Source organism: Danio rerio, chromosome 23, assembly GCF_052040795.2.
Source record: "Danio rerio strain M-AB ecotype USA chromosome 23, GRCz13ab, whole genome shotgun sequence".
Classification (NCBI taxonomy): Eukaryota; Metazoa; Chordata; class Actinopteri; order Cypriniformes; family Danionidae; genus Danio; species Danio rerio.
Genome location: NC_141043.1, coordinates 48,084,365 through 48,100,000, shown reverse-complemented (window position 1 = coordinate 48,100,000; position 15,636 = coordinate 48,084,365). Strand labels below are relative to the sequence as shown.

Genomic DNA, 15,636 nt, shown 5'->3' with positions numbered 1-15,636 from the left:
GTTTTACTAGTTATTTAGCAAGGTACTAGTTCAGCTTTACTTTATTTACTTTAACTTAAGGCTTACTAGATTAATCAGACAAGTCATCAGTCAACAGTGTTGTTTTCTGTAGCAAACCGAAAAAAAAATCCTTAAGAGGAGAATGATATTTAACCATAGCAGTTTTTACATTTAATTTAATATCCAAAAAAGCGGTGCTCGTGCAACCAAAGTCCTGCTTTTTAGCTTTAACCACTCTTTGAAAAGATTATTAATCTGCCTAACATTAACGGGATATTTTCACCAGTTTTCTTTTGCTTGCAGTTATTTTTGTTAATGTGGTTTAATTATCATCCTTTACAATAACACTGCTTAAATAGGAGATCAACTTTCTATTTATCTATAGTTAACCCGTGATCTGGGACCTTTAGCCTGGACAGACTACTGTGTATAGTTTTAGATACGTAACATTATTTTTTTATTGTCTTTTTAAGAACATTTTTGTTGAATAAAAATATATATGTTGCCTGTTTTTACACAATATTTAAAAATTGTGGCAAGAAAATTATAAGTTTGGTGTGGGCAGAGGGAAAAAAAGAGGTAAATCCTTAGTGTTGAGGCCTAAAAAGTGAATTTAAACTGTGAAATAAAACTAATTGCAATGTCATTGAGCAAGGTCATACACGACACACAAAAAACTGAAATTAACAAGGAGGCATGTGGACATAACACAACATCTATATCAAGTCATTTTTGCATGCCAAAGTCAAATTTAGGCATATAAAATATATTTTCCCAACAACAAAATTGTGGCTAGTGAAAATGGTGAGTGGCTAGTAATGTTGAAAAAGTACTAGCCACAGTGGCTGGTGATCAAAAAAGTTAATGTCAAGCCCTGTGTGTGTGTGTGTGTGTGTGTGTGTGTGTGTGTGTGTGTGTGTGTGTGTGTGTGTGTGTGTGTGTGTGTGTGTGTGTGTGTATATATATATATATATATTTATATATACATACATATCTACAGAACGAGTGCTTATTTACTTTGAAGTTTGTATTTTTTTATTTTGCTAATTACCATTTTATCTCATTTAGTTTTTAGTGACAGTTCTTAATCGTTTTTAGGTTTAGTTTTCATTTATTAGGAATAATTTATTTGCTTTTTGTTAACGAAAATGTTTTTTTAAAATGTATTTTTTTTTAGTTTTCGTTTATTAAATAACCTTAGTATGAAGCACTGTGATTATTAAAAATTCATGTTCTAATTAACGACTGTGAATGTATGCAAATGCAACATTTAGGGCCCTATCATACACCCGGCGCAATGTGGCGCAATACTCTTTTGCTACTTTTAGCTCGGCGCAAGGGTCATTATGAGGCGTTGTGCTACGCTGTTTAAATAGCAAATGCATTAGCGCTAAAATGTGCGCCCATAGGCGTTCTGGTCTAAAAAAGCAGGCGTGTTTTGGCGCGTTGCTATTTTGAGAAAATGTAAATAGTCTGATCTTTAGACCAGAACAAAGTCGGTCTATTGTCTGGCGCAAAGTGCGCCTGGCTTAAGGCTGATTTATACTTCTGCGTCAAACGCAGCGTCGGCGTCGCTGTCGTGCACCTCTCAAAAATTGTAATTAAACGTCGCAACGGCGCGTAGCGCCAGCTCTGTGATTGGTCGGCTTGGTAGCACTGACGAGTCGGGGCGGGACCGAGAGCCGCGCGAATGGTGCGAACCCAATGTAGCGATTGTTTACAAGTGTGGAGTCCGGTGAAGGAGCTCTGGATGGAAAGTTTTGTTTTGTGTTTACCTCATAGTTAAAGTTGCTGCACGTCCGCCGGTTCCTGCCTCAAAATGAGTTGAGTTTGAGCCATTTGTACATCCTGGAAGTGTTCAGGAAAAGCAAAATTGCAGCAAAGAAACTCGACACAGAGGAACATTTACACCTCACTGCCAACTAGCATTTCGGAAGTGTTAATGCAGACCAACAGAGACAGCGCGCAGAAGTATAAATGCACAGCCACGCATGTTGCATGCGCCGTGGGTTACGCCGGTCACTTGACGCAGAAGTATAAACCAGGCTTTACACACTACACACAAGATGCAGAGCAATACGCAAATATCTTTACATATGAAAAAAATATAATATCTTAAGGATATATATATATATATATATATATATATATATATATAAATAATAAGGATATATACAGGATATAAATATAAAGGATTAAAATATTACAAAACATAATAATTTCTAGCCTACATGAATATTTTTAAAATCCACTGCCTTACTTTCTTTATCTCGGGAGGCTTTTTCAGTTCATTCAATTTGCTTTTGTATAATGTTATTATTATTAGCAGTATTATTTATTATATACATATTTATATTTGTTTTATTAAAAACAAGCTTAGTATTTGGAAATAACTCAGTATTTTGAGCACACTTTGTTATTATTGTTCATTTATTCTTTTGCTAGAAATTAGAACGGAATTTAGAAATAGTTTTGAAACAAATCTTTGCGCTTAACAAACAAAATTAATTATTTATAGGCTAATGGATGTCTGTGCGTAAAGGTTTCCCTATCCACGAGAGCAAAAGCTAAAGTGAACTTACTTTACGTCAAAATGCACTTATGGCGCGACGCAGCTGGCTCTTAAAGGGAATGTGAGATGAGGCTCTGATTGGTTTATTCTCAAAACACACCTATAACTCATTAAGAGAATAAACTCAAGCCTTTTAGCCCATGCGCCATGACGCAAAGCAAATTTTCCCGCCCTTAAATTAGCAAAAATGCGTTCTGACATGCCCTGAAAGCGTTTGTGCCCTGCGTTTTGCGCTCTGCGCATGGACCATCAAAATAGAGCCCTTAGTAATCATGGTGACTGACCATCTCTGCTGGTAGTGATGTTGACGGAGCTGGAGGCGGGGCTTGTGTGACTGACAGCGCTGACGCCGTTCTGGGCCAGCACAGTGAAGGTGTAGGTGGTGTGTGGGAGGAGTCCACGGATGATGACACGCCTCCCGGACACGCCCATCTGACCCGGCCTATAGGTGATGCTGTCTGCACACTGGACGCATAGGGAGCCTCTGCAGTGCATACACTCCACACTGTAGGAGAGATCAGAACGTCCACCGCGATCTAGCGGCTCCGACCACTCCAGGGTGACCACCGTATCATTGATCTGATAGATGATGCTACGCGGAGCCGATGGCGGTTCTGTAGGGACAGGTCAAAGGTCAGAGAGCACATACACAAGCCTATGTACAAGTTTACACCTTAAGTAGTACCAAAGACTATAGAATAAACAAGATGAGTCACTTCTATAGTTTTGAATGTGGAAAACTGTAACGTCAATATAGCGAATGAAGCCAATGAATGAAGTACAGGAGCCAATCAGTGATCACTATAGACTGAGGATTCTGCGAGAGAGGGGTTTGGACCAGAGGTGAGTTTCTGCAGATTTTGCAGCAATTCAATTCAATTCAGCTTTGTTTGTACAGCGCTTTCACAATGTAGATTTTGTCAAAGCAGCTTCACATAAATGATCATAACAACTGGATCAGGGTAGTTCAGTTTTTAGTGTTTGTTTTGAGACAATTGTTGTTTAATTTTATTGGTGATTTCGAATATGAAATTTAATCGTAAGCTTGGCAAACAGTTTGGAGAATTTGATGTTTCCCCATTCAAACAGGATGTCTGAGTATACTGCCTAAGAGGCGTTTCAAAAATGGCTGTCGACTGAAATGACTTGCCTTAAAGGGACTTTGGTAGTACTAAGTAGGGCAAGTCAATATGGAAAAATATCACAATTATTCTGGTGGAAATTATAACAACAGTTATTTAAAATATGTATTTAACTGGTAATTAAACATTCTGCTTTTTGAATTTTTAATGTGACTGCCAAATAACTGCCTGAATTTTACATTTCGAATTTAAATATTCATCTGGGCTAATCAATCTGAAAAAAATATTACAATTATTCTGGCAAAAATTCTCTTGAGAATTATAAAAAATGTTTGTTTAACTGGCAAAGTAAAAGTTTTTTTTTAAATCGGTTTAAATTTTGAGTGTAACTGCCAAATAACTGCCAGAATTTCAAATTTAAGTATTCAACTAGTACTAAGGCTAGTAAATATGGAAAACAATCAGAATTATTCTGGCGAAAATGTTAACGATAAATATTGAATAATATTTCTTTAACAGGTAAAGTGAACATTTTATTATTGCTTATATTTTGAGTGTAACTGCCAAATAACTGGCAGAATTTCAACTTCAAATTGTAATGACAATTATTAAAAATATTTCTTTAACCGGTAAAGTGAATGTTTATTTTATTTATTAATTTTTTAAAATCTCTTTATATTTTGAATGTAACTGCCTAATAACTGCAAGAATTTCAAACTTCAAATTTAAGTATTTACCTTGTACTAAGTAGGGTTAGTCAATATGGAAAAATATCAGAATTATTCTGGCGAAAACTGCAATGACAACTATTAAAAATATTTCTTTAACCGGTAAAGTCAACTTTTTTTTCTTTTAAATTGCTTTAAATTTTGAATGTAACAGCCAAATAACTGCCAGAATTTCAAATTTAAGCATTTACCTGTTAACTAAGTAGGGCTAGTAAATATGTAAAAATATCAGAATTATTTCGGCGAAAATTGTAATGACAATTATTAAAAATATTTCTGTATTCAGTATAAAGTCAACACATTTTTTATTTTAAATCGCTTTAAATTTTGAGTGTAACTGCCTAATAACTGCCAGAATTTCAAATTTAAGTATTCACCTGGTAACTAAATAGGGCTAGTAAATATGAAAAAATATCACAAAAATTCTGGTTACAATTCCAACAATTATTAAAAATATTTCTTTAACCGGTAATTAACCGGGAATTTAAATATTCATCTGGTACCAAGTAGGGCTAGTTAATATGAAAAAAATATCAAAATATTTTGGTGAAAATTGTCTAGTCAATGTGTCAATTATTAAAAATATTTCCTTAACCGGTAAAGTGAACATTGTATTTTATCGCTTTGAATTTCGAATGTAACTGCCAAATAACTGTCAGAATTTCAACTTTCGAACTTGAGTATTCATCTAGTAACTAAGTAAGACTAGTAAATATGGAAAAATATCATAATTATTATGGCCAAAAAAAATGACAATTATTAAAAACATTTCTTTTACCGGTAAAGTGAACATTCTATTTTATCGCTTTGAATTTTGAATGTAACTGCCATTGTTTATACACAATTATTATACACAAAGTATACTTTCACGCAAACATATGAATAGAGGCGAATTTCCACCTAATGGTGTGAATGTTGTGAAATCTGCAGTGTTTACTCACAATCACTTGTTCTGCGCAAGTTCTAAATATTCTAACCGAGCGAGAAAGTTTGTGTGGGGCAAAAACATCTGCCGAGTAATCTAGGGCAAGGAAGTGGATGCACATTTTCTCTACGCATTTGTTGTGAACACCAACATTAATTGAAGTTTTATGCGTCGCTATGGAAACAGAATACAGTTCTATAGAGTTGTCAAACTCTATAGAGACTGTTCTAAACTTACTAGCGTTAACACAAAAATTAGGAACGAAAAATGTTTGTTGCCTTGATGATTTTAAAAAACAGTAACTTGACATCTAATGATCAAACACCAGTTCAGCGGATAATAATGTTGGTTCGTTTTTTTATTCATTATATTTTCTATTCATTTCATTTTTTCCGTTAACAATAACGCATGCTGATGTAGACACTGTTGGTAGAAAATGATGTGCATGTCGACAAATCTTCGTTACGTCTTAGTCTTGTAAATAAAGGTTGTCAACACACATCTTTGTCTTTATTTTTGTTAACGGTAAGTTTAGAACATCCCCGCGGTCTCCCTGGAGTGAGATTTGATTTTATTTACATCATTTTAGCACTGTATTTCTGTTTTATTTTTTAGTTTAGTAAAACAGATGAACAAAAACACACCCTAATACCAGGCGTAAACGGGGCCTATTAAAGCAACACCATCAGTGTGTGTGTGTGTGTGTGTGTGTCTTACTGGTGCAGGCTGAATCCGGAAGGTCACTGGTGGCTCGGTGGTATCCTGGACGACACACACACAGACTGGATCCAGCGGAGTGTGTGTTACTGTTGTCTGGACACACACGACACAAGCTCCCTCCGACAGATGCTTTATACTGGCCCAATCCACACGCTGTGAATGACGACACACACACACAATACGTCAATACATCATGCTTATTACAGCTCCATAACACAGAAACATTAAAGAAAGTCATCAATTAAACCTCCACATCAGATGCACGTGTGTGTGTGTGTGTGTGTGTGTGTGTGTGTGTGTGTGTGTGTGTGTGTGTGTGTGTGTGTGTTTGGGGGTTGGTGTTGGTTAAACACATTCAATCTGCTCTCAGGCCCTCAATGACCCGCCTGTTGTATTCAAATAATAGAGTCAGACACGCACACACACACACACACACAAACACACACACACACACACACACACAAAGGGAAGGCCGACACAAAGACCAATTAGTGCAAACAAATTCAGCCACCTGCTGCGGTATGTGTGTCTGTTAAGTTTGTTAAATGTGTGTGTGAGTCTACGTATGTGGTTCTATGTGTAAATGTGTGTATTTTGTGTTTGTGTGTATTATTTATGGATGTGTGTATGTGTGTGTGAGAGAGAGTGTCTCTGTGTATGTGTAAGTATGTGTATTTGTTTGTGTGTGTGTATTTATTTTTGTATGTGTGTGTATATTATTTGTGTGTTAAATGTATGTTTAAGTGTGTGTGTGTGTGAGTGTGTATGTGGAAGTGTTTGTGTGTGTGTGTGTTTGTGTGTAAAAGTGTGTGTACTTGTGTGTAGTTATTTTTGTATGTGTGTGTATATTATGCATGTGTGTGTGTTTAGTGTGTGTATATGTGTGTCTCTGTGTATGTGTGTGTATTTGTTTGTGTGTACATTTATTTTTGTATGTGTGTTTATTATTTGCGTGTTAAGTGTGTGTGTGTGTTTAGTGTGTGTATTATTTGTGTTAAATGTGTGTAAGTGTATGTGTTTGTGTGTGCATTTATTTTTGTACGTGTGTGTATATTATTTGTGTGTTAAATGTGTGTGTGTGTGTGTGTGTGTGTGTCTCCGCGTATGTGGAAGTGTGTGTTTGTGTGTGGATTTAGTTTTGTATGTGTGTGTATTATTTGTGTGTTATATGTGTGTTATATGTGTGTGCGTGTGTGTGTGTGTGTGTGCATTTAGTTTTGTACATGTGTGTGTATATATTGTGCACTAAATGTGTGTATGTGGAAGTGTGTGTATTTGTGTGTACGCATGTGTTTGTATGCATGTGTATATTATTTGAGTGTTAAATGTGTGTGTGTCTGTTTGTGTGTGTATTTACTTTTGTATGTGTGAATGTTTTCTGAGTGTTTAGTGTGTGTGTGTGTGTGTTATTTGTGTGATAATTTTGTGTGTTAAATGTGTGTGTGTGTGTGTGTGTGTGTGTGTGTGTGTGTGTCTGTCTGTGTGTCTGTGTATGAGTGAGTGTCTCTGTGTATGTGGAAGTGTGTGTATTTATTTTTGTACGTGTGAATGTTTTCTGTGTGTTTAGTGTGTGTGTGTGTGTTATTTGTGTGTTAATTTTGTGTGTTAAATGTGTGTGTATGTTTGTTGTGTTAAATGTGTGTGTGTATGTTTAGTGTGTGTCTGTGTATGAGTGAGTGTCTCTGTGTATGTGGAAGTGTGTGTATTTATTTTTGTACGTGTAAATGTTTTCTGTGTGTTTAGTGTGTGTGTGTGTGTGTGTGTGTGTGTTAATTTTGTGTTAAATGTGTGTGTGTATGTTTAGTGTGTGTATGTTTAGTGTGTGTCTGTGTATGAGTGAGTGTCTCTGTGTATGTGGAAGTGTTTGTATATTTGTGTACATTTGTTTTTGTACGCGTGTGTATGTTATTTGTGTACGTATGTGTGTGTGTGTGTGTGTGTGTACAGATCTTCATAAGTGACTAAATAAATAAATAACTCATCAGCGGTCATCATTAGAGAGTCTGATTCTCACACATGTTTCTCTTCAGCACCAGCTATACAGTAAAACACACTGCATGTCTGTTATTGTAGGAGTCAGATGATTACCCAGAGTGCACCTGAAGGAAGAGACGTTACCCATGAGTCCCGGTAATGACTCACGCTCTATCAGTAAACCGGCGCGTTTATGAATCAATGAATGAGGACGATAAGACGTGGGAAATATCTGTAACCGCTGTGGAATAAAACGCCAGCAGATGATCGCGTTCCTCCTGAGACGGATCACGTTACCCATAATCCTCAGCCACACCCCACCAACCAATTCCTGTTCATTAAAAGAGCATTTCATCAAGCTCTATTAAAAACATCAGCTCTGCGAGTATAAACACAGCTGCTTTAGATTGAACGCCGGTCCACAACGCTCGCTTTTCTCATCACCACACAGCAGAGACACACACACACACACACACACACACACACACATATAGAGCTGTGACTGTGTATGCTCACGGCTCATTAACACACTCTATTAGTCACGACACACACGCACAATTAACACCTACAGCTCAGACGCCAAAGAAAAGAGGAGTCTCTCTATTAAAGGAACACTACACTTACTCTGGAAATAGTCTCATCTTACAGCTCACCAAGAGTTAAACGGTTGGGTTTTACAATTATTGACTTCATTTAGATGATCTTTGGGTCTGGCAGGAGCACTGTTAGCTTAGCTTAGCATAGATCATTGATTTGGATTAGACCGTTAGCATTTAACTCGAGTTTAAATAATCATACATTCATTTTCTTTTCGGCTTAGTTATTAATCTGGGGTCACCACAGTGGTATGAACCGCCAACTTATCCAGCATATGTTTTACGCAGCGAATGCCCTTCCAGCTGCAACCCATCACTGGGAAACACCCATACACTCAAATTCATAATGGATAATTTAGCTTATTTAATTCACCTAAACCACATGTGTTCAAGTGGTGCTCGCTGCAGAGCCATTTGAGGAGAGCTGAGCTCCAGCGAGGGGGAGCTTAAGCTTGAGTTCCACCTTTTTTGCACTTCTTCTATGAGTGATGTCACTGGGGGTGGGGTTAGGGGTGGGGTTGGTGTACGCATTAAAACAGCTTACAGGAGGAGGAGCGACAGCTCATGCTCCCCCTCGCTGGAGCTCAGCTCTCCTCAAATGGCTCTGCAGCGAGCACCCTCTCCATGTGTTTGGACTGTGGGGGACGCCGGAGCAACCGGAGGAAACTCACGCCAACATTGGGAGAACATGCAAACTCCACACAGAAATGCCAACTGACCCAGCCAGGACTCGAACCAGCGACCTTCTTGCTGTGAGGCGACATGCTACCCACTGCGCAGTGTTATCTGTTATCTCTCTCTCTTGGTAGTGCCCGATTTAAACTGAGATTTTGGAAACTGGTCTAAATTTTCAGGGCGGGTAGAAAATGATTTTAAGCGGGCAGCGGGTGAACAAAGACTGAATATACAGCGGGAGCAGTCAGGTGCGAAATAAAACCTTGCATGAGCAGGTCGAAAAAATCAATCCTGTGCAGACCTCTACTCCATAGTCTACTCCAAAGCCTTCTCACACACTTTTTCACACAGATAACTTTAATCCTGCTTTTGAATCTGCCACTATGCTGATACACAGGCATTTGTAGCTCCGCTCTCTTCTGAAAAGAGCCCAATCTCATTTGAATTTAAAGCGACAGTCACCAAAACACCACAGTTAAGATCAAATCCTGAAAGGGTCAGTTTCAGAGAGTTATATAACATATTTAGAAACTTCACACACACACACACACACACACACACACACACACACTCTAGCCACATCAGAGACTTATTTTGCATCACATGCATCATACACACGTAACCTCATATGCGTTACTTACCCCTGCAGCGGTCAGAGTCGACAGGTTCGTATCCTGGTTTACAAGCACATGTAGACGACGGAGGCCCCACCCACTGACCGTCCTCCCCACAGAACATAGTGGGTGGAGCTGTGCTCTGTCCAGTGGGGGCGGAGTTATCCACGCACACACCCTCCGCCTGCTGCACCAGCGAGTGAGGGAGCGTCTCCGGGAAGGAGGAGAAGGCGCGGGAGACGGCAGGACACTTCTTGAAGAAAACCCTGACGGACAGCAGAGCCATGCACGCGCCCTGAGTCTGAAACGCCAGGTAGAAGCCTTTCTTTGACAGCGGACCCACACGCACCGTCTTCACATTGGACTTCCTCTCTCCGCCGCGACGCAACAGGAAGTCAGCAGCAACTGTGTCCACCTGCAGGACAACAACATTTACTCTCAGTATTTATTCACATTTCTAATCATAACAGTTTACTAACTCATCTCTAATCACTGATTTATTTCATCTTTGTCAAGATGACAGCACATAATATTAGACTAGATATTCTTCAGCACACTAGTATTCAGCTTAAAGTGGCATTTAAACGCTTCACTAGGGTAATTAGGGTAAAGTTATGGTAATTAGGCAAGTCATTGTATAACAGAGATTTGTTCTGGAGACAATCCAAAAACTAATATTGCTTAAGGGGGCTAATAATATTGACCTTAAAATGGCTTTGAAACTATTAAAAACTGCTTTTATTCTAGCCCAAATTAAACCAATAAGACTTTCTCCAGAAGAACAAGTATTAGAGGTAAATATCAACTAAAACTAAATTAAAGTGGCCTCAGTCTATTATCTTAAACTTTGCTCATTCAGTTTTCATAGGTTTAGTTTACATGAACAGCAGGTTCCACAAACACTATAACTTTCAGTCTCTCTAAACCCCGCCTTTCTAAAAGACCTGCTCCGCTCTGATTGGTCAGATCTACAGTCTTGCTGCGATCGTTCTGATTCTTAAGCCAAACCAAACATCCTCTATCATGTCTGAATGTTTGGCTCTTCTTCAGCACTTGTAAACAATGGAATGAAGAGCGATGATGATGTCAGTTTTACCGTATCAATCCAGCAGAAAACTGCATTTCCTCAACATGTCAACACATGAACCAAACTCCTCCAGCCTCACCTACAACTGCAGGGTTTGAGGGTCAAAACAGTGAGACTATGGAGAGACTTGCAAATGTGGATAAACACTATATTTTGATCTAACTGTAAACAACAATAGTCAGAATATGCACCTATTTATTGGAATTATTGGTTTCAAGGCTCGAAATTGCGACTGTTTGGTCACATATGCGCCCGATATTTTATCTATGACCCTCTTCCGATTGAAAAAACAAAAGTTGGATCCAAGATGGCCGACTTCAAAATGGCCACCATGGTCACCCCCCATCTTGAAAATTTTGCCCCTCACATATACTAATGTGCCACAAACAGGATGTTAATATCACCAACCATTCCCATTTTATTAAGGTGTATCCATATAAATGACCCACCCTGCACAATAGAATCTGTTAATATAAAACGTGTAGTAACAGTGCTAAATTTTTGAAGTTAGGAGCACCGGTGCAACCAAGAAAAAAGGTTAATTTCTTGCCCTGATATACATTATGCAGACCTCCTCTAAAGTGCACTATCAAAATAAAGTGTTACAAACCCACATAGCTTTGCACAGGAAGTCGAGCCGGAATTCCTGATGACTCATTTCAGGTGGTTCAGAATTGCTTCTTTCTTTTGGGACACAACAGCTCCATTTATCCTGCATGTGAGTGTGTGTGTGTGTGTACCTTGCTGTAGGGGTTCTCCATCCAGGCGGGGTGTGTGGCACTGGCCGTGTCCTCGTCGCTCTGATAGTAGTAAAGGTTAAAGGTCTCCTTGCAGGTGCGGAAGCTGGCCGGCATGGCGGAACATTCCATCATGGTGAAGCGGATCTCCACGTACACCTGAGACGCGCCGTGGCGGGGGATAAAGCGTGTGCGCAGCCAGTGGCTCACAGAACTGTCCATCGGGCAAACTTGGAAGGTGCGGACGCTGTTGCCCTCTTCATCCAGACCACTCATCTCCTCCCACTGACACAACACAGAAATCAAGAGTTACCATGAAGCTCGTTTCTGGGCTAACTGAGACCATGCAGATTTTTTACATTATCATACACCGGCCAGCAAGATGGCTCAGTGGTCAGCACTGTGGCCTCACAGTAAGAAGGTCACTGGTTTGAGTCCCGGCTGGGTCAGTTGGCATTTCTGTGTGGAGTTTGCATGTTCTCCCCTTGTTGATGTGGGTTTCCTACGGGTGCTCCGATTTCCCCCACAGTCCAAACACATGCGCTATAGAGGGATTGATTAACTAAACTGGCCATAGTGTATGAGTGTGTGGGTGAATGAGTGTGTATGTTTCCCAGTACTGGGTTGCCCGGGAAGGGCATTCGCTGTGTAAAACATATGCTGGATAAGTTGGCAGTTCATTCCGCAGTGGCGTCCCCTGATAAATGAGGGGCTAAGCTGAAGCAGAATGAACGAATGAATGAATGAATACAATAAACTGGGTTTGTCTTGTTTCACATTAGAGCAGGGTTTTCAAAGTCTAAGATAGTGGGGCTCCCTTTTGACACAACTTATCCATTGGCGACCCCCTCCTCCCAAACACGCACGCACACACACACGCACGCATGCACGCACGCACGCACGCACGCACGCACGCACGCACACACACACACAAAAAATTCTGGAGGTTTTCCTGCTACCTCATTATACTTGGTTTCAAGGTGTCGCCGAAGTTTAGCGGGTCTCATGCTGTCATTAGCCAAAATATCTTGACAAACCACACATAAAGGTCGTGGTTAATCAGCTGGTACAGTCCACGTAAATCCTAAACTCAAATAAGGGGGGGGGGGGGGGGTCTCAGAAACCGATCAATTGTATTAGCAGCATGATTAGCAGGCATATACCTGTATTGGCGGGCTTGCCAAACAGAAGCGAATTCACAGCTATGGCCTTCTGGGTAAAAAAAAGGTTTTCTTATTTTTGACTTATTATTTTTTTTAGCTTTGTTTAATTAAAACGTTTAAAAATAATAAAAAATACCAACACAATCTCACGGCAATTCGTAACTTTTTCATTTAATGGCTAATTCGTACAAATTCGTACGATCTAATTCGTACATTTTAGTACGATTTGCGTATCCCCCAATGACGGTTGGGTTTAGGGGTGGGGTTAGGTGCCACGCCTCCTTTTTAAAATCGTACATTTTCTTACGACTGAATTCGTACGAATTAGCCACTAAACTGCCAAAACGTAAAATACTTACGTTTTCTTGTGAGATCAGGCTGAAAAATACATATAATAATTAAACTTAATAATTATATTTTTATTATATAATATTTTTTTCCCGCGCCTCCCCTGACATGCTCTGGCGCCCCCCTGGGGAGGCGCGCCTCACACTTAGAAAACCTCTGCATTAGAGAATCTATACAGGAATCAGGAACAGATCAGGAATACAGTTAAACTCAACACAGCCAAAAAAACAATTTTTTTGTAATTTTTTGTCTTTTTTCTGACTCTAAATAATAAAAAAATTCCTAAATTAACAAGAGTTTTCAAAGTATAACATACTGTCTTGTTTTAAGAATCAATATGCCAAAATGAAGCGAGTTTTTCCTGAAAACAAGCATAATATTCTGCCAATTTGGTGAGTACAAAAATTTTGTTTTTCTTTTTTATGCGTGTATTAGAATTTTTTTTCAAATCAAATTCAAAATCGTGCATCAAAAAACCCCTAAAATACTCTGGGATCCACTCAAAGCTGACCAGAATGTGCGTCATACAGAATGGCATCATCAATTATGGTTCATCATTCAATCGGTTCTTCACGGATAAAACCCTTCATTTTCCACTGCATGTCTGGCTCGTGTGTGTGTATGTGTGTGTGTGTGTGTGTGTGTGTGTGTGTGTGTATGTGTGTGCGTGTGTGTGTGTGTGTGTGTGTTTGGGAATATTCCTGTAGACGAGGCTGATGTGTGTTTCAGTCCCAGATTCCTAAGTTTGTGCTCAGTAATTAGGTTAAATTCTGCTTTACCCAGTAATTTAATTGGGATTCAAATACCTCCAAACCCTGAACAGCACCAGCACACAGATGAACAATCATAACTCATCCTGGCCGGTTCTGTCTGTGTGGATTTAGTATAATCCAGATACTATGAAGCCGTTCTTTTTGTGTTAGCGGGTGAATTAATGTTAGTGTGTGTTTTAATTTTTACAGCAAAATCTTTGGTGTGTGGTCAGTGGTGCTTCATGCTGACTTCATGCTGGCGTGCTTGTGTGTGTGTGTGTGTGTGTGTGTGTGTATAAGTGAGTGTAACATATATATATGTGTGTGTGTGTGGTGATATGGTGACTCAGTGGTTAGCACTGTGGCCTCACAGCAAGAAGGTTTCTGGTTCGAGTCCCGGCTGGGTCAGTTGGTGTTTCTGTGTGGAGTTTGCATGTTCTCCATGTGTTGGCGTGGGTTTCCTCTGGGTGCTCCGGTTTTCCCCTCAGTCCAAACACATGCGCTACGAATTGATGAACTAAATTGTTTGTGGTGTATGAGAATTAGTGTGTATGGGTGACTCCCAGTACTGGGTTGCAGCTGGAAGGGCATACACTGCATAAAACATATGCTGGAATAGTTGGCAGTTTGTGGCGACCCCTGATTAATAAAGGGGCTAAGCTAAAGAAAAATTGCTGAATGTGTGTGTGTGTGTGTGTGTGTTTGTGTGTGAAAGAATTGTGTGTATCTGTGTCAGTGAGTGTATTTGTGTGTATGTGTGAGAGAGAGTGTGAGTGTGTGTCTATTAGTATGTGTGTATATAACTGTGTGCATGTGTATGAGTGTGTGCATATGAGTATCTAAGTGTGTGTGTGTTGGTGTGTGTGTGTGTGTGAGAAAGTGTCTAATAGTATGTGTGTACACAAGTGTGTGCGTGTGTATGAGTGCAAGTGTGTGCATATGAGTATCTGAGTGTGTGTTTGTGCGTATATACACACACACACACACACACTCTTACTTGTGATGTATAAGTGTGTGTGGATTAAGTGTGGGATTTATGTGTGTGTGTGTGTGTGTGTCACCTCGGGGTCACCGCTGGGGTAGATGGTCCATCTCAGGTCTGATGTTTCCAGCTTGGTGTTCATCAGGACCTCTGAGAAACAAACACACACAGAGACACACACGTTTACATCATCTACTACAGTAAAGTAAACCAACATCAGAATCTCATCATCTATACTCACTGTTTACAAACGATGCGCATTCATCAACCTGATGATGAGTGGACAGCATCACATACACAACATTTAACACAACTATTACAACATTTAAACACGAGCCCACAGCACCAGAACAGAAACCAAACCCTCTATAATCACTTACTGTAGTCTCTGTTCATGTTCAAACCCTCAAATAACAACATAATTAATTATATTTAGTAAGGGTGTCACGATTTCGATTTTAAATCAATATTTTGATTAAAATTGTCAATTTCGATTATCGAATCAAAAAATGGAATCGTCGATGCTGCCAAGCTCCAAGGTTATTATAGTTAACGAAAACGAACGAAAAAACAAAAACTAAAATGTTAAATAATTGTCGTTAACTAAAATAAAAATAAAAACGAGAGTTTAAAAAAAAACTAGAACTAACTGAAACTTTATTGTGTACATACAAAACTAAC

The 15,636-nt window shown here is 39.3% G+C and overlaps 2 protein-coding genes across 2 annotated transcripts in view; one reads left to right on the top strand and one right to left on the bottom strand.

Annotated features, from left to right (window-relative positions):
• Positions 1 to 15,636, top strand: part of tfr2 (transferrin receptor 2) — a 1,009,002-nt gene that overhangs the window by 763,754 nt on the left and 229,612 nt on the right. The gene's annotated exons all lie outside the window — the stretch shown is intronic.
• Positions 1 to 15,636, bottom strand: part of ephb4b (eph receptor B4b) — a 46,798-nt gene that overhangs the window by 15,991 nt on the left and 15,171 nt on the right. The window contains 5 exon segments of the mRNA NM_131417.1: positions 2,857 to 3,186; positions 6,025 to 6,180; positions 9,914 to 10,301; positions 11,714 to 11,995; positions 15,035 to 15,105. Of these exon segments, the coding sequence (NP_571492.1) occupies positions 2,857 to 3,186; positions 6,025 to 6,180; positions 9,914 to 10,301; positions 11,714 to 11,995; positions 15,035 to 15,105 (1,227 nt within the window).